This window comes from Procambarus clarkii, chromosome 34 (genome assembly GCF_040958095.1).
Source record: "Procambarus clarkii isolate CNS0578487 chromosome 34, FALCON_Pclarkii_2.0, whole genome shotgun sequence".
NCBI lineage: Eukaryota > Metazoa > Arthropoda > Malacostraca > Decapoda > Cambaridae > Procambarus > Procambarus clarkii.
Window position 1 is genome coordinate 42253136 of NC_091183.1, and position 19965 is coordinate 42273100.

Below are 19965 nucleotides of genomic sequence, written 5' to 3' on the forward strand. Positions count from 1 at the left end.
GCGCCTCCGGGTACAGTATTTGTATTTTTCACGTTCCATTCAAAACTCCCGCGGCTACATGGGGTTCACATCAGCTTCCTCAGGGCTCTTGTAAACAGACGCCATCTTTAAAAAAAATCGTGGTCCACATTCCCGGGTGTGGGAGCCTCAGTAGTGTGTGAGCAACCAAGGCTGGCGCTCGCAGCATGAGCGCACAGCACTGCTGTTCAGCATGTGACCACAGCATCGCCTAATAATGTCAAAATATATATATAACTTGTATTATTTAGCTATGATAGTGTTATATTAGAGCCTGAGTGTGATAATGACTGGGTACAATGTTCAAATATCAGTGATTCAATGCTGTTCACGATGTTCACAGCGCTAGCCACAGCACCACAGCATTATTTCGTTCATCTAGGAATCTTCAAATGATTTCTTAGGTTCCTTTTCAAAATAAACGTGTGGTAAATTATTCATTTACAGGAATTAGTGAACAGGATTGTGATAATAGCAGGAATGTGGTTATAATTAGCGTTGTGCATAGTATTGTGGAAGGAGGAATTTTGATTTATTTATTTATTTATTTATTTATTTATGCATATACAAGAATGTACATAAGGAATGTGAGGATACAATTATGGTAATTACAGTCTTGTAAAGCCACTAGCACGCGCAGCGTTTCGGGCAGGGAGGGAGGGAGGGCGAGAATTGAGGTAGCCTCATTGTGTGTGTGGCTGCCACTCTTGTTTTGCTCACCATACTAGCTTAGTGGTTCGCTATGGGCAACACATATATACATGGGTATATATAGTGTGTGTATATAGTGTAAGAACAGCAACAGAAGAATGTTGAGAGGAGCTATTTTGGTGAGGGAGGTGACGTAATCGTAGCGTCGTCTGCTGTGTGATTTTTCATGCAGTGTATGGTGGCCACTGTACTGTTTGGACACAATACTGGCTTACTTGCATAGTTCTGGTAAATAAAACATGTAGATAGGTATATAGAACATGTGTAATAAGAACTATAACAATATGGTGGGAGGAGCAATGTTGGCGAGTAAGATGTTGGAGTGAGGGAGACAGGCTGGGTGTGGCTGCTCTCACTCGAGGTGTTCTGAATGTGTTCATGGCCAAATGCTCCTATTGGCCCATACGAGGCAGCTGCTATTGGCCCATACGAGGCAGCTGCTATTGGCCCATACGAGGCAGCTGCTATTGGCCCATACGAGGCAGCTGCTATTGGCCCATACGAGGCAGCTGCTATTGGCCCATACGAGGCAGCTACTATTGGCCCATACGAGGCAGCTGCTATTGGCCCATACGAGGCAGCTGCTATTGGCCCATACGAGGCAGCTGCTGTTGGCCCATACGAGGCAGCTGCTGTTGGCCCATACGAGGCAGCTGCTGTTGGCCCATACGAGGCAGCTGCTGTTGGCCCATACGAGGCAGCTGCTGTTGGCTCATACGAGGCAGCTGCTGTTGGCCCATACGAGGCAGCTGCTATTGGCCCATACGAGACAGCTGATATTGGCCCATACGAGGCAGCTGCTATTGGCCCATACGAGGTAGCTGCTATTGGCCCATACGAGGCAGCTGCTATTGGCCCATACGAGGCAGCTGCTATTGGCCCATACGAAGCAGCTGCTACACGGTGTTCTGAATGTGTTGATAGTGAATGTATATAGTGTGTGACAGTGTATAGTGTGTAAATAGATTGTATATATACACAAATTAGCATGATACATAGTAAATATGTGCTGCATATGTGTACACAAGTTTCATGCACGTAACACAGTGTCTACGGACAGTACGGATGTTGTACTGCGATATTATAGTGTACGTGTTCATTATACATTGGATTGGCACATAAAAACAATGAAAATGTATTTGGAAAGGTGCGCAAAAAATGAACGAAAATATATTCGCGGCAACTCGCGCGCCCCGCCCCGAGCGCCCCACCGCCCCCGAGAGCTCACGGCACGGGCGCACGGGGAATGATGACGTCACGCCCCAACTTCCGGACCCCATAGCAGCCAAAGTAAGTACAATTTCGACTTTTTTTTTACATACCCATACTGAGGGAAGGGTTTTTGACACTTTAAAAAGAAAAAAGAATTTTTTCCAGAGAATTTATTTCCTGCGCACTGCGGGGGTGTCACATTTGGAGGCAACGCAGTTAAGGGGTTAACAGTGTTCTTCCCCCCATTGATGATTCTTTTCTGTACCTACATACACTGCTGCTTGCGTCTACCTCTTTGGCTTTGGCTAGAATGGCGTTTTTTACCATCTTTCGAATCTACTGCTTGTGACTTTCTTCTTGTCTCTCTCTCTCTCTCTCTCGTATACTTGCTAAGGTAATCCCCATTCTCTCTATACTGTACTTGAAAAAAATGTATGAACAAGATGTAACTACTGTGTCAAACTGCTAAAAAACATATGGAATTCTTTGATGGATTTTCAACATTTTCCTTACGAATCTTCAAATGAAAACTATACAGTATATTCAATACAAGTATCTTTCTGTACTTACCAAGAGCCATTATAAGCCATAGAAGCCAAGTGTTTGAATCGGCAACCAAGTCTGTGGAGTGTCGTACAATAACAGCCCACTTGGCCAAGGACAGACCAAAGCCTGCCAGAGCACCTGTACGGCCAGCAACTGTATGGCAGAAGCACAGCAGTAGGACAAATCCCACCCAATTGAAGACAAAAGCCGCTGAAAATTATGAATACAAAATACTATTAAATATTACCTGAAACAGTTATGTGCTTATGACTCAAACACACTCGCATAATTTGGTGGAAATAAATTTACTTAAAATTTATTGGCAAAAAACATTTATAACACCAAAATGTAACATTTTAGATAAAATGTTAATTTACTAATTGAAAGTACTGTAACCCTATAATACTGTATTGCATTATTTAAGCATAAAATAATGCAATAAAGTAGTATAACATTTACTTTACATTATATATTACTGTACATGAATGTATTTAATAAGTTAATAACCATCAATGGTTATTGATGGTTCAGTGGTCTGCCACTGGCTCACAATTAAGGGTTTTGGGTACGATTCCTGTAGTAGCATAGATCTTTCTCCACATAAGTTTTTTTATTCCTGGGATTAGCCTCTTTATCCTTCATTGATGTATTCAAGTAAATTTATGCCCAGTCTATAGCATAATGACCAAAGTTGCTGCATAATTTGAAATGGGGTCAAACAAGAAGATATAGCCGAAGAATAATAGTCATTTACTCTAGTAGCAACTGGTTAGTAAGCCCCTAACCAGCAACTGCTACTAGAGGCAAATCTCAGTACTGTATCTTATTTGCCTTATTCAAGACATTTTATGCATAGATTTTTTGGCTTTGAATTCCTGCTAATCATGGCCCACAGATCTTTCTCGCATTCAGACCTCACAATTTCAATGCTCTTTAGCCGACATATCTTTCAACTTTTATCATTATCTAGCCTCAGAACCCAACATTTTTCAGCATTAAACTGCATCTGCCAATCTTCTTATCTGAGAGGTGGTCTGTGATCACTAAAGTGGTGCAGTACTGGACAGCATAACACCAGGCGAGTGACTGGTGGGGTTGAGGTCACCCAGGGTTCCTGAGCAGACTGGATTGCCATCTGGTGGCCAGCAAGTGGAGCAAGCCAGTAGCTTGGCTCGGGCACCAATTGTTTATATCGGGTCTTAGCTGCTAATTTATTCCGTGCAAGTTGCCCCTTTTGGTTCATTGTTCTTTGATCTTTGTTACCGTGGTAATTCACAGTAACCAAGAGCACTAGTACCACAAGTTACTGTGGTAATCCAAGATACCAAGACTCCCCATTTCCCCTTCCAATAAACCAGATTCTGATATGGGTGTCTGGTACCAGAGTGGTGCTTGTGAATTATTATAGCCTGGTGTGGTACTGAAGGTTTGGCATGTTACCGATGTGCAGCTTGGGAAGATACCAGAGAAAGAGGGGTGGGGGTCCCCTCCCAGAAAAGTCATGTGAAAAGTTTGGCCCCAGACAGCACCCAGAAGAGGAGAAATGGAATAAATGTGTTCTTGGCATGCCCTAACCAATTCTTTGCCAATCAAACAAAAATAATAATTGCTAGCCTGTAAAAATAAAAAACAAGCAGCAGAAACACTATCAAGCAAGATTAAGGAGTGAAATAAATGAATCACACATTCACATACTGGTGATGTGGCAACAAGGTACAGTAGTGCAACTCATAAAATATATATATATACTATAGTTGGAAATATCCAATTCTGAAAATGTAAACAATTACAGTACAGTAGTTAAATCAATATTTACCTGCAAAGGCAACAAAGAACATAAAGTCTGTCCCAAGCAGTTGCTCCTCAGCTATTTCAGCAGTTTCTGGGTCAAGGCCCCCTAGAGATGAGACACGAAGAACACGCATCCCACTACCACTTGTTCCAGTCAGGTTGGCTCCACCAAGAGAACCACTCCCCTAAAAATAACAAATTAATAAGGACTAATGTTTTACCATGCAAATGATTAAGAAAATAATAAAAACTGCATCTTGTAACAACTAATAATCTGTCTTCAAGTTCTTTGTATAATCAAGCAATAAATACATAGTCATGTTTTACATAGGAGAAACTTAACAATCCAATTACCATTCTTTAAAATTTATAAATGTCAGGTTATGTCAAATAAACGTTTCGTTTAGATATATTAAACCAACAATATTTTAAATTGAATACAATATACTATTTAAAGCTGTTTATATGAAGACCCCAAACCGAATAATCTTTCACAGAATGGTTCTCTTTATGTAATAGAAGCTTTAAAATTAACATTTGTGTATAATGCAGTTTAACCACCAAATATACACGACCGAAACCATTCAATATCCAGCATGCCACATGAATGGACCTACATAATCTTGCACAGCAATTTTTCTACTGCCACTCTACTTCAGACCTCAGGTACCAGCACATTCTTGTGACAGGGATCATTTTAAAGAGTAAATCTGAGAATATACAATTGCAGAGAACAGGTCATAATAATATGGAGGAAAACAAATAACCTAAATCCCATATGGAAATAAGGTGAACCTCTCAAATACAATACAAAACGCTATTTTTGCCTCCATACTACGTTTATTCATCAACAAATACAGTACTGTATATTAATTCTTTATTTCTCTAATTTTCTTAAACTGCTCTTCTCATAACATTTACTCCAATGAACTTCTCATTATCATTTCTTTTCATTATTATCTCACACAAGCGTAACGCTTCAAATTTTCCTGTCTCAAACTACCACCACTTCCAGCTTTTCTGTTCCTTATTTATTCTTCTTAATATTCCACAAGTGGCAAATGCCCAACATAAAAGTAGTAATTGCCAAACATGAATCTGCCTTTGCTTTCAGGGGCCTGGGCAGAGACGTGGCCCTGATCAATGGTTGTTCTTATCTTGAGTGGATCACCAGTCCCTCCCCATCACTAACACAGGGGGATGCGAGGTCGATTGCACCACAGTGGAGTTCACATCAAAATGCTAAACTTTTAGCTCAATTTTAACTGATATTTGAATAAATGCAAATAATTTACCATAAGGTCATAATTTCCTAAAGAAACCTAATTTAGACAAGTTTACTTTACTCACCTAGAGAGTTGTGTATAGGAAACTTACACTAATATATAAACTATAGTACTGTCTGCATTATCTCAAGATAAAAAGATGATAAATGAGTAATAAAGGGCATAAGAGTAGCATACACTGAATGGGCTGTAGAGAGAAAGACGTCTTATACCTTGCAACAGAAAAATGAAAAAAAATTCAGGCATAAGCCACACCTGATGAATAATTATTCAATTATGTATTTATATATTACAATATTAAATAAATGTATTAACAAAATAATTACTGTATTACAAAATCATAAGCAATGAGGATTCATTTTTTCATTTTGATTTCTGTTTATGCACACAAGTGTAAAAGGAACTTTTCAAACTTTATTTCAAAAGCATAAAACTGAAGAAAAAAATAATACAGTAGCCACCATTTATGGAGAGAACGAGTAAATTATTAACTCGTTAGAAAATTTGTAAACCTGGCAGAGTTTTCTACAATCTTTTGAAACCCATTTCTTAATTCACACACAGCAGAAAATGTGGAAGAATTAATGGTGTAGCGAGTGGCTGGTGTAGGAGCAGACCAGGATTCAGGGTTGTGCAATGTGCAAGTCCTCCCAACAGGCTGTTTAATGTATACTGTTAAGGAGTCATTAGGGTGGGGTTATGGTGAGAATATTACAGGAGAATGTGAATGTTAGGTAAGGGAATGACAGCTGATATATGCATACAATCCAGTTCTAGCTGAGTAGAATATGAGAGATCGAGTGGCTTCCATCTACTATGCATAAATTAAGGGTGAAGGAAGAAGTGATGGAATCTGTTTAATTAAAATACTTTGGGTATGTGTGACTAACGAGAAATTTGAAGAAGAGCATGTCAGGTAAAGAAAATGTCTGGAGAAATGAAAGTCCTGGTTATGAACATAAGAAATGGTGGTAGAGTGTTGTATGAATAGCATACCAGTGGTATGAAATAGTAATGAAATAGGGGAGGATGTGTCAAAAAAGCATAAATGTTTGACATTTGTGTGTGTGTTCAAATGTAACGCCTAGCTGTTGAAGTAGTTGAGATATTGCTATGGATGATTTGCTGGAGTGTAGAGGTGATGGTTTTCTGTGATACTGTGGAGTTTGCAAAATACAGTACGAGTAACTGCAACCTTCTTTCCAATATTACATTATTCTTAGTTTCTTCAGGCAAATAATTCATCACCCCACAAATATAGAGAAAAGTGATTCTAATGATGATATACAAAACCTACAGAAGATAGCTTAGTCCCAAGAGAACCTTCGTAAAAAAAAACTTAGTCTGAAGTGCAGAACTCACATGGCAGAGAGGTAGAGTGAAATCTTCAGCTGCCTCCAAAGCCTTGAGCCTTTGTACTTCCTCATAGCTGGGTGGCTGCACTTCAGAGGACTCTTCTGTAAGGGGTTCTGCCATGGAACTGGTAAATCCCTCTCTTGTGTCTGATTCCTCATAGGGAGGGGGAGCATGCATATCTGGCTTAGGTGGAGGAATGTCATCCATGGTTGTACGGACTGCACCTTCATTCTCATCAGTTACCTGTTAATTGACAAAAATTTTAGGCTCTCCATTTGTGATAAATACTATGCTATATAATACATCTTTTAAATAGCCTACCAATACATAAACACAGTACTGTACAGCAAGATTGTGGGTACTAATTTTCCCCTATCTCTTGCCCGTGTCAATGAATGACAGGGGTGAGAGATATAGGAAACCCCCACCACCATTTTTTTTTAAATGTTAAAAAAGTTTAAAAATTTTAATTCAGCTGATCCATGTACAGTATGAGACGATTGAGAGACTACCTTTTGTACTCTAATCACCTAGCAAATAATTAGAGCCATATCAACAATTCTATCATTCTCTTATTAAATGTTTTATCCTTTAATTATTTGAAGATATAAAAGTAAAAAAAAAAAGTAGTGCAGATTTCAATTTACCGAATAGGGTGGAGGTGCAGCACTGGCAGCCTCTGCTGCTTCCAGCCTCTGATTGGGCGTCGGGGATGACATGTTCTCACTACTCTCCTCGTCTGATAAAGGTATCTGGAAGATTGACATAACCAAATAATATGATGTCCTGTATTTATAACATTATTAGAAAAAGGTGATGATAATATAAAGCATAGGTAATATTTACTATACAGAGTAGAGTATACATTAAAAAACTAAGTTCAAAATGGATCTATTCCTATATTATATACAGGTTATGCCGTTTTTGCTAGTTCCAGTGACATTCAGAGTCGGCAACCTAATCTCAGGTTAAGCTTGGCAAAGAAGTGACCCTCCATAATGATACATTTACCAAATACAGGTATAACATTTAATAATGTGCAGCTAGTAATTACAAGTGCAGTAAAGTACTGTACTTAGGTGAAGCAGCGGGAGATTTGGGAGGCGAGTGATGCGAGTCAAGTGGAAAGTAGTGTGTTGGCACCAGCAGCTGAGCAGCCTGAACTGATAAATGGAAGTGAAACTCTGAGCAAACTGAAACCAGCAGAGCTAGAAGCCGCAAAGAGAGCCAGCCGAGGCAGAAATTGCAAAGGAAGCCAGCCGTTTGTTATTTTTATCCTGTTTTTCAAAAGTACAGCTGCATTTTTGTTTCCTAATTCTTTATTATTTTTATTTTTTTACTAACTTAATGGGAATTAATATGTACTATTGTCTAAATTAAATATTATTATTATGATAATTTTAATGAAAGTAATTTCCTTCAATTAAAAATATTGAAACAAGAACAATGTGGGTGATATGGTAGTTTCTGATGTATGATACCAAGTTGCAATCAAACACTATATATAAACTTTGTCTTCACCTTCCTCCACCATGTGTATATTCTTAACCTATATGTAAGTAGCATGTTGAACTCGATGATTGTAGCACTGGCTAGTTTAGATTGCTGCATCATGATGAACATGATTGTTTTGCATTATTAGTAAAACATTACTTAACTCATCTACATACAGTGATGTACCCTAGTAATAAACTACAGAAATTAATAGGGTATGGTTATTTTTATAAGATAGTATTTTTGCTAACCATTTCATTAATAAATTTTAATTTTGCAGAGCTCCTAAACAGTATATTTCATATCAAGGCAATCATTTTGAATTCCCATACAACATACGTCACATTACTAGTGCATATCATGGGCTATGTAAGGTTATCGTGAAAGAAACTCTGCCCATTGTTTCTCACCGGCACCCAGGATCGCACCCGGGACCACAGGATCACAAGTCCAGCGTGCTGTCCGCTCGGCCGACCGGCTCCCAGGTATAGAAACCCATAATCAAACTATGCTGTATGGTGACCTATATTAATATACAGCATAAATAAAACCTTTCCTAGCATTAAATTGCAAAATTATTGCACTGGAGATTGTAGCAATTGCACCAACCAGATAAAATCTTATCTAATGTATACAAAAACTGCCAAAACCCGACACTTCAATAAAACCTTGCTCGGGAAAAAAAATGCCAAGTGGAAAAAGAATTTAACTTTGTGCAAACATTACCAAAATAATAGAATCCCATTGGATTATAAAAAAAAATTACTGCATTTTTCTCAAGCCCAAAAACACTAAAATAGGATTACAATTTCACTAATCACTAAAGCCCCATGTATTTTAATTACTTAATACACGTGACCCATCACAATGAACGCCATTATCACCACAAACCGCCTCCATGACGATGAACATCAAGGAATGGGAAGGATTTACCGTGAACAATAACCATCTGCTCGATGTCATGAAAGTGGTCACCAACAGCTGGTGTACCACTCCACCTGCAGGTGTTACGGTATAGGCCAGAGAGCCAAGGCAGCAACACCAGAGTCCTGTAATACCTGCAGTACATTTGACCTTCTAAAATAACACAGGGACATTTCCTGGCTGCAACCAGTTGACAGTTCTTGCCTCGCCTCTCCCTCCTTCTCGTAAAGACTCCTCACTCACCACCTCACAGACTCACTGGGGATACTCACTGGTTGGTAGCGTATGCTGGATGGCATGATATTCCCACCAACAGGTGGCTAGTTTTATCTGCTAATAACAAGATACGTCCCGCCGACCTGTGTTGTTGTGCTCGTCGATGTTGTCGATTTCTACCAGTCAGTCTTCACCAAAATATTTTGACACTTGTGTTTTACTTTCTTGTTAAATATGATTATATAAACTTTACAAATCAATACAGAATATTTTTGTAATTTAAAATCATTTATAAAATGTTGCACACAAAAATAATAGAAATGTAAGCATTATACAAAAATATTTGCTTACTTGCCAGCGTTCTGATGTGTGTATAGTTGGCTTCGACATTTTCTATTGTTGATGCATTTACAAACATATCTATACTATTTAAATATCATTCATTCTGCTAATAATTATATACATCTTACAGTATACATTTATAAACAAATCTTATTAAAAAAATATTAGGTTAACTATAAAATGAAATAAGAACAAGATTTCGGATAACGTTATAGGAGGAATTCTTTTCAATTTTCATTAGTTTATAAATTAAATTTTATCAATCTTTGCTACAGTGACATGTATCGGAAAAAGTAATTCGCTGATACGATATAAAAAAAATACATTCATATGTAATTGATGACGACATGCATGTCTCTGACGTCATGTAATTGCAGGCAAGTGATTGGCCAATGCTATCTGACCATCTGAGATACTCTCCATTACTTTGTATATTTAGAGCTTCGGTATGTTCTCAGTTATTATTATAATAAACAAACCATTTTAATACCTTGACATGCAAGTAAAGCTGCTGATACTGAAATAAATGGTTGCCCTATATATCACGCCCACCAACTTTTCTAGCCATTGTCGCATTATATATTTATGAGTCAGGATTCATGGCGCCTCAACTGCATGTCACCCATGCACTCTTCATTGATTCATTCGTAAAGATTTAGCAAATCATTATTTTTCCCAATAGACTGATTGATTGTTTCCGCCGGAGACGGCTAGTTTATTGTGCACCCCATACATCCTGTGAGCGGTAACGGGTGTGAAAGGTTTACAAGGAAATTTTGATAAAGCCAACAAAGAGGTTATCTTTTATGAACTAACTGGTCTTGGTGTTAATGGGAGATTATTGGGCTGGATAGGGGATCATCTTCACGAAAGGAAGGCTCAGGTGTGGTATCAATGCTGTATGTCAGTTGTGAGATCTTTGGAACTCGGCACACCTCAGGGAGGAGTGTTGAGTCCCTCCCTGTTTAATATACTAATGAATAAGATAGCATCTGAGAGATACTCAAATGGGGTAACTCCGATCATATATGCTGATTATATTTTGTTTCAGGGCAAAGATATTTCAAAGGTTCAAACGGTGTTGGATAATTTTGGAAAACTGTGTCACCATATGGGACTGGTGGTTAATGAAGACAAAACTAAGTTTGAATGTAGAAGTCGGAGGCCCATTATATTGAAAATAAGCGGTAAAAATATAGAGAGAGATAATATAGATAAATATTTAGGCATATATGTTGGATATACCCATGTGAGTTTGGAAGCTGAGATGAACAGACTATTGGGTTGACCCAATAGTCTTAGTAAAGACTATTGGGTCAATGTCGGAAGAGATTACAACCTCTGAATGCCTTGGCATGCTGTGGAAAGGGAGTGGGAGTCCCTGTGCTAGGAATGATATATGCTTGAGTACTGTACATAATCAATAAGATCTCTTATTGATTATGCTGCACCTCTCATTTCTTGCTTTGGTAAAGGTAGGATGGGCAAGTTGGAGAAGGTACAAAATGAAGCCATGAGAATTATCTTTGGATGCCCAAGAAATGCTATGATTGAGGTAATAAGGATGGGGTTGAATCTGAAGAGTATTGGGGATAGAATTTCAGAGATAAATGTAGCCTCTGCCATTAGATTAATGAGAGGTGGGGGAGGTAATGAATTAATCATCTCAGTTCAAAAGGTGGGAGGTAATGCACACTGTATGATAAAGAAAAGAGCATATATGAGTACCTTATGCTCTAATGTTATAAAGTATGATGTTATTACAGAATCTGCCTACACAACTCCCCCATGCACAATACAACTCTGAAGAGGTAGAACGGCCTATTGACATAGCTTGAATGCATGGGGAAGTTGTGTAAAAGCCTGGTTTGTGTCTCGGAGAGGCTGCAGGATCCAAGTAAGTTCAGTAGAACTTCTGGTTTCAACTCTTTTACCATGTCGTAGCTCAATCGATTAAGGCAGCGTCTGGGATGCTCTCAGACGAGGTTCGAATCCTCGTCACGGCCCTTGTGGATTTGTTCATTTGATGCATCACGCTATTGGGATTTATGTGTGTAATGAAGTAAGGGCGAAGAGGTAGAACGGCCTATTGACATAGCTCGAGTGCATGGGAAAATTGTGTAAAACCCTGGTTTGTGTCTCGGAGAGGCTGCAGGATCCAAGTCATTTAAGGCAGCGTTTGGGATGCTCTCGGACGTAGGTTCGAATCCTCGTCACGGCCCTTGTGGATTTGTTCATTTGAGGCATCACGCTATTGTCATTTCTGTGTGTAACAAGTACTCTACCTCCACACCACGCAGATCGTTCAAAAGAGGTTGAAAGTCATAAGAACATAAGAACAAAGGTAACTGCAGAAGGCCTGTTGGCCCATACGAGGCAGCTCCTATTCTATAACCACCCAATCCCACTCATATACTTGTCCAACCCGTGCTTGAAACAATCGAGGGACCCCACCTCCACAATGTTACGCGGCAATTGGTTCCACAAATCAACAACCCTGTTACTGAACCAGTATTTACCCAAGTCTTTCCTAAATCTAAACTTATCCAATTTATATCCATTGTTTCGTGTTCTGTCCTGTGTTGATACTTTTAATACCCTATTAATATCCCCCCGGTTATGTCCATTCATCCACTTGTAAACCTCTATCATGTCACCCCTAACTCTTCGCCTTTCCAGTGAATGCAACTTAAGCTTTGTTAATCTTTCTTCATATGAAAGATTTCTAATTTGGGGAATTAACTTAGTCATCCTACGCTGGACACGTTCAAGTGAATTTATATCCATTCTATAATATGGCGACCAAAACTGAACTGCATAATCTAAATGGGGCCTAACTAGAGCAAGATATAGCTTGAGAACCACACCAGGTGTCTTGTTACTAACGCTGCGATTAATAAATCCAAGTGTCCGATTTGCCTTATTACGAACATTTATGCATTGATCCTTTTGTTTTAAATTCTTACTCATTTTTAAAGTCGGGACTATATCCGGACAGAATTAACCTCCCGACGACACTAGTCCATGACTAGTGTTGTCGGGGAGGTTGATATTCTGTCACGGATATAGAGGTCCGTCACTTAGTGATGGACCTTCAGTAAACTACTTATAGATAAGTAGACAGATATTGCCTGTGAAAATCATTTGTGTCTATCTTCGATATTATGAAGCTAAACACGATAGGATTTTACCTCCGTTTATGGGACTAGTTTCAGTCACAAGCTCTTCCTCTGAAGCCTTGTATCAACACCTCAAAGATTATTTTGGCTATATTGGAGTTGATCTGAAGCAGCGTCTTGCACGGACGGGACCTCATCTCTGTGGACCTCATCTCTCACTTTACACTGTGACGTAGAAGGATATCCCTTATTTGTTTCTAGTCAAATACACGTTCTTTGCATTTGGTCTGTTCTCATGCAAGTGATGTCTTGGTCAAGAACACAATGGTTGGCAAGGAGCAATAGTGTAAAGCGGCTGTTAGATCAGCGGGATTCTATAACAACTCATTACCAAATCGTTCCTCCTCGTGTAATATGTTGCAAGGCAACTACTTTCAATGAACGCTGATCCTGCCACTAAGCTATATTTCACATTCCTCAAACCAATCCTAAATGATTTTGAAAGGATGAACCGAGTTTATCAAAAAGATGAAGCAGATCAGTGTAGCCTTTACACTAACATAGAAAACTTCACTCTTGGAATACTTTGAAAAATCGCGCATCTTGATCATGCAAAGCTTAATGTTAATTGGGACTTTAATTCCATTTATCTGCCCCTGGAGAAAGTGGACCTTGGTTATGAATTTTCTACACTTGAGGCCACTAACAGACAAAACAATGCTATAAACCAGGAATAGCTTCAAAATGTCTAAGAAAGATGCCATAATTTTTTGTGAAAGCTTGCAAAGGGCTTCTTTCTCGCATTCCAAGTACATAAGAACATAAGAACAAAGGTAACTGCAGAAGGCCCATTGGCCCATACGAGGCAGCTCCTATTCTATAACCACCCAATCCCACTCATATACTTGTCCAACCCGTGCTTGAAACAATCGAGGGACCCCACCTCCACAATGTTACGCGGCAATTGGTTCCACAAATCAACAACCCTGTTACTGAACCAGTATTTACCCAAGTCTTTCCTAAATCTAAACTTATCCAATTTATATCCATTGTTTCGTGTTCTGTCCTGTGTTGATACTTTTAATACCCTATTAATATCCCCCCGGTTATGTCCATTCATCCACTTGTAAACCTCTATCATGTCACCCCTAACTCTTCGCCTTTCCAGTGAATGCAACTTAAGCTTTGTTAATCTTTCTTCATATGAAAGATTTCTAATTTGGGGAATTAACTTAGTCATCCTACGCTGGACACGTTCAAGTGAATTTATATCCATTCTATAATATGGCGACCAAAACTGAACTGCATAATCTAAATGGGGCCTAACTAGAGCAAGATATAGCTTGAGAACCACACCAGGTGTCTTGTTACTAACGCTGCGATTAATAAATCCAAGTGTCCGATTTGCCTTATTACGAACATTTATGCATTGATCCTTTTGTTTTAAATTCTTACTAATCATAACTCCCAGATCCCTTTCGCAATCCGACTTCGCAATCACAACACCATCTAGCTCGTATCTTGTAACTCTATCATCATTACCTAACCTCAGAACTTTACATTTATCAGCATTAAACTGCATCTGCCAATCCTTTGACCATTTCAAAACCCTATCTAGATCAACTTGAAGTGATAGTGAGTCCTCCTCCGAATTAATTTCCCTACCGATTTTCGTATCATCGGCAAATTTGCAAATGTTGCTACTCAAACCTGAATCTAAATCATTTATATATATTATAAACAACAGAGGTCCCAGGACAGAGCCTTGAGGCACTCCACTTACAACATTTTCCCACTCTGACTTGATTCCATTTATACTAACTCTCTGTTTCCTTTGGTATAGCCATGCCCTAATCCAGCTTAATATAACACCCCCAATACCATGAGACTCTATTTTTTTAATCAGTCTTTCATGTGGCACTGTATCAAAAGCTTTGCTAAAGTCAAGGTATACAACATCGCAATCCTTACCACTATCAACTGCCTCAACAATGCTAGAATAAAAAGATAACAAATTTGTTAAACATGAACGGCCATTTATAAAACCATGTTGCGACTCAATTATTAATTTATGTTTTTCAAGATGAAGACGAATTTTATTTGCTATTATAGATTCGAGTAACTTTCCCACAATAGACGTTAGGCTAATTGGTCGATAGTTAGACGCAAGTGATCTATCTCCTTTCTTAAAAACTGGTATCACATTAGCAACTTTCCAAAACTCTGGCACTCTGCCTGACTCTATTGATTTATTAAATATGGTTGACAGTGGGTCACAAAGCTCCTCTTTGCATTCTTTAAGCACCCTAGCAAACACTTCATCCGGCCCTGGGGATTTGTTTGGTTTGAGTTTTACTATTTGTTTAAGAACATCCTCCCTGGTAACTGCTAAACTCGTCAACCTGTCCTCGTCCCCACCCACATAGACTTGTTCGGCTGAAGGCATATTGTTAAGTTCCTCTTTAGTAAATACAGATACAAAATATTTATTAAAAATACTACTCATCTCTTCATCACTATCTGTTATTTGACCTGTCTCAGTTTTTAATGGACCTATCCTTTCCCTAGTCTTAGTACGATATAACTGAAAAAACCCTTTAGGATTTGTCTTTGCTTGCCCTGCTATGCGAACTTCATAGTTTCTTTTTGCTTTCCTTATCTCTTTTTTAACATTTCTAACCAGTTGTACGAATTCCTGTTCTAAAGTGACCCAACACCAAACAATAAATAAAAGGTCAAAAGGTGTTATAAAAGGTCAAATGTAACGTATACAGCTTCAAGCTCAACAAGCTACAATGCACGGCAAAAAACAGAAGAGGCCTTTGTTTGGTGTTGGGCTTATGGCCTATCTACCTGGCTGGGTAGATAGGCCATAAGGGCTACCACAATTACTTACTGACCAATTAGCAAGTATACCTTAGTCTTGAACATAGTCCACGACTAAAATAAACTCTGTATAACCACAGAAAAATTAGGAACACAAGGGACAAAAACCTCGCTGTTTGTGTCCCTTGGAAGTAAAATGTGGGAAGAGATAGAAATCGAGAAGTTTGTGTCCCTTCCAAGATCTTTTGCGTTTTCACCCATAATTTTTTAAACCTACGAAACCCCCTATCTGCCGAAGTTGTGAATGCCAAGATATTACTTGTTTAAAATCAAGTTAGAAAAAATCATCAGGAACAATGGAGGGACCTATGACAAACCACTAACTTCCTGTCCTCATCGAGACTATTTAAGAAGCATAATAGTTTAGTTTGCCTTGATATTAAAATTTTCTGTGAAGATTTTTGATCAACGTTAGCAAGTTGTATTTTCTCTAAACTATTTTCTGCTTTACTATTAAAGCAGTTGAAATAGCTTCCTCGATGCTCATACCAAAATATATAACGGAACCTATATAGTTCTTAAAATTAACCACGTATTTACAGCGTTTAATCGGTGTGTAATCATGTTATATAAACAGGACCCAAACAGACCCATTCCTTTTAGCCAGCGCTGTAGATGAGTTTATGATTTATATTAAAAGTAAACGACTTAAAACCTTTTCATGACAAGTAATGTAGCAGTAATCTACGCTCCATAGATATACGTAATATCGTGAAGAACAATTAATTTACAGATAAAACGGATGGCGAGAAAGGGCAACGCGGAGAGCAGGTTGGAGGCAGGAGTCCTAGAGCTCCAGTGTTGCTGGAGCTATACTGGTGAGGTGAGGTGTGGCTCGCCGCTCACTCGCGTTACAATGTTGTGGCCAGTGTCGTAATGAGAGTAAAATGACGTCATCCAACCAGCGAGAGAGCCAGAGGCTCTTCGAATACTTCGCCATCATTGGATTAAGCCCCGATGGAGGTCTGGAACCTGACCGTTTGCAAGGTATGCCATTGATTTTATCCTGGGAAGCATTAAGCTGAGAATCCAGGGAGGCGGACCTTTGTGTGTGTGGGGGGCCGTGTTCACTCGGGTTGTGAGGGAGAGTGTCCTGTCGGGTCGTGTTGTGAGGGAGTGTGTCCTGTCGGGTCGTGTTGTGAGGGAGAGTGTCCTGTCGGGTCGTGTTGTGAGGGAGAGTGTCCTGTTGGGTCGGGTTGTGTGGGAGAGTGTCCTGTTGGGTCGGGTTGTGAGGGAGAGTGTCCTGTCGGGTCGGGTTGTGAGGGAGAGTGTCCTGTCGGGTCGTGTTGTGAGGGCGAGTGTCCTGTTGGGTCGTGTTGTGAGGGAGAGTGTCTTGTCGGGTCGGGTTGTGAGGGAGAGTGTCCTGTCGGGTCGTGTTGTGAGGGGAGAGTGTCCTGTCGGGTCGGGTTGTGAGGGAGAGTGTCCTGTCGGGTCGTGTTGTGAGGGGAGAGTGTCCTGTCGGGTCGGGTTGTGAGGGAGAGTGTCCTGTCGGGTCGTGTTGTGAGGGGAGAGTGTCCTGTCGGGTCGGGTTGTGAGGGAGAGTGTCCTGTCGGGTCGTGTTGTGAGGGGAGAGTGTCCTGTCGGGTCGTGTTGTGAGGGAGAGTGTCTTGTCGGGTCGGGTTGTGAGGGGAGAGTGTCCTGTCGGGTCGTGTTGTGAGGGGAGAGTGTCCTGTCGGGTCGGGTTGTGAGGGAGAGTGTCCTGTCGGGTCGTGTTTTGAGGGCGAGTGTCCTGTCGGGTCGTGTTGTGAGGGGAGAGTGTCCTGTCGGGTCGTGTTGTGAGGGAGAGTGTCCTGTCGGGTCGAGTTGTGAGGGCGAGTGTAATACTACAACTCCACATGGTGCGGATCCTGTCATTGCGAATTGCCTACAATATCTTTCATGTCAGACGCTACATATATTTCTATATTATTACCTCAATACAAGGCTAAAGTAAATAAATACGCAGGCTTCCTGTCCCCAACAAAACGAGTTCAAACGAATTATTTTTATTTTACAAATATCAACTTGATTATTTTAATATTAACATCAAACTCTATTAGACAATTGCAGTACGGTAGTTCAGGGTTGCAATTTCGGCTAGGAAATTAAATTGCTTTTAGGTAACACGTAAGTTCTTAATGGATTTTGGAAGGTCACTTATTCTCTCTTACGATATTCAGTGTTTAAAGTGCTTGTTATAAGGTATGCGATGATTGTAGCACAAACATTGCTAACGTTGCAAGGGAGATCATACGTCATTGTTGATACATGTCACTTTACTGTTTGTTCCCCGTGTACAAGAATGCAGTGACCTCTGTAGTTGTAGCTATGCGAGTATAGTGCTATGTTGCTGACGGATTATGCAAGGTTATCTGTTCTTACGGCTGAGGAGAGGCACTCTCAGAGTCGGAGATAGGCCTCTTCCCATAGAGGCCTATAGATAGGCCTCTTCCCATAGAGGTCTATCTATAGGCCTCTATAGGAAGACCAGGATAGCTAGCGACCATCCTGGTCGTTAACATTGCAGTGCATGAGGTTTGATGTGTATATGCCCAGGGGAGAAATAGCTTAGCGTGCACACAAAAGCTGTATCTCCACACACACTACATGAGTACAATATGGGAAAATCAACCCCTCTCCTCAAACAAAGTATCGTGTGTAGTTTGCAGCATTAGATAAGAAGATTGATTGAGAGACAACGCGTTAGGTTACTGCATTAGCATCCATTAGACGAGATCGTTAATAGTGGCAGTGTTGCCTACTCCTCAACAACGGTCTCATTATTACCAGAGTGGCTGTGTGAATATTTGTTACTTCGGGAAATCGAGAGGATATCAGGGTAGTATCCAATACCGCTATATTGATTAAATAATTAATAGTTTCCATATATAATTATTTACATTTATCATGAAAATATCAAAACCAAATGGGGGGGGGGACTGTGTATGGTATGTGTATATTTCACAATATACGCATACCATAAGACATGCATGCCCAAATATACTGTAGTAATTTTGAATGCCTATTTCGTACTTTATCCTGGAACTTACTTAAAAACCCAGAAGGGCCGTGATGAGGATTCGAACTTACGCCCGGGATGATCCCAGGCGCTGCCTTAGTCGACAGGTTTACTCGACTAGGTTACAATTCTTTTACCATGTCGTGGCCTAGTTGACTAAGGTAGCGTCTGGGATCATCCCGGGTGTAAGTTCGAACCCTCATCACGGCCCTTGTTGTGGATTTGTTCATTTGATGCATCACGCTATTGTGATTTCTGTGTGTATAGGTGTATGCAGTACAAGGAACCTAAAAAAAATATTTTGTAAATACAAAATGTGCAACAATGAATCACTTTCGGTGTAATTTCGGATAAAATGTGATGCGCTGCACATTATAATTTATTCTTTTCCCAAAAAAGTCACCGGAATAAGTCGGATTTTGGAAGGTTGGGGAAGTAAGTAATTTTTTCTTTAAACTTGAAAATTTTCACCAAAAGTTTTGACCTGCTTTTGCCAACACAGGTCTGTTCAATTGACTATTGTAAATTTCGCGGCTGTTAAAATACTGGGCACAACAGCCTCTTGAAAGTAGACGTAAATAGCGTTGTGAAGTTAAGGGTTGTGTAACAGTCCTTGTGACTGAAATCACGTTTTATGTTCAGTAAACCGGAACGTTTTATGTAATACTGTATAAATCTCATAAAATGTTTCATGGCTGTCATTTAATTAAATTATTTAGTATTGTTTTAAAGACTGCATATCCTAGTTGGAAGGTGTTTACCTTAATACCGTGTACAATATCAGCTATTTAATATTTTAGATATTTTTACAGTTTATCGATCTTTTGTTTGTGGCTTCGTCATTCATCATTAAAGCCTACATAATTATGTTTCGAACTTTATCATTGTCTCGTACTGTGTCAACCCTGATCATTTAATCATACGATGTTTCGATCTTGTTCGCTTTTCTAGGGTGCCTGAACCATCAACATTTTATTCAAAATTAATTAGACCATTGTAGTTTTATATTAGACAGTTTCGACCTATAACATTTTAGCGTAGGCCAAAGGTAGGTTATTTCGACCGA

At 39.6% G+C, this 19965-nt stretch overlaps 2 protein-coding genes across 7 annotated transcripts in view; one reads left to right on the forward strand and one right to left on the reverse strand.

Annotated features, from left to right (window-relative positions):
- Positions 1–19965, reverse strand: part of Ndfip (Nedd4 family interacting protein) — a 58444-nt gene that overhangs the window by 8950 nt on the left and 29529 nt on the right. The window contains exons 1-5 of one of the 4 annotated variants that reach the window (XM_045748489.2): positions 9611–9751; positions 7568–7672; positions 6927–7163; positions 4304–4463; positions 2512–2697 (exon numbers count right to left, since the gene is read on the reverse strand). In XM_045748489.2, the coding sequence (XP_045604445.1) occupies positions 2512–2697; positions 4304–4463; positions 6927–7163; positions 7568–7672; positions 9611–9637 (715 nt within the window). In that variant the 5' untranslated portion in view covers positions 9638–9751. The other 3 variants (XM_069335944.1, XM_045748488.2, XM_069335943.1) reach the window with 3 other exon arrangements.
- pns (DENN domain containing pinstripe) overlaps positions 16690–19965 on the forward strand; it is a 136402-nt gene continuing 133126 nt past the window's right edge. For all 3 annotated transcript variants that reach the window (XM_069335941.1, XM_069335940.1, XM_069335942.1), the window contains exon 1: positions 16690–16888. In XM_069335941.1, the coding sequence (XP_069192042.1) occupies positions 16789–16888 (100 nt within the window). In that variant the 5' untranslated portion in view covers positions 16690–16788. The remainder of the gene's footprint in view (positions 16889–19965) is intronic.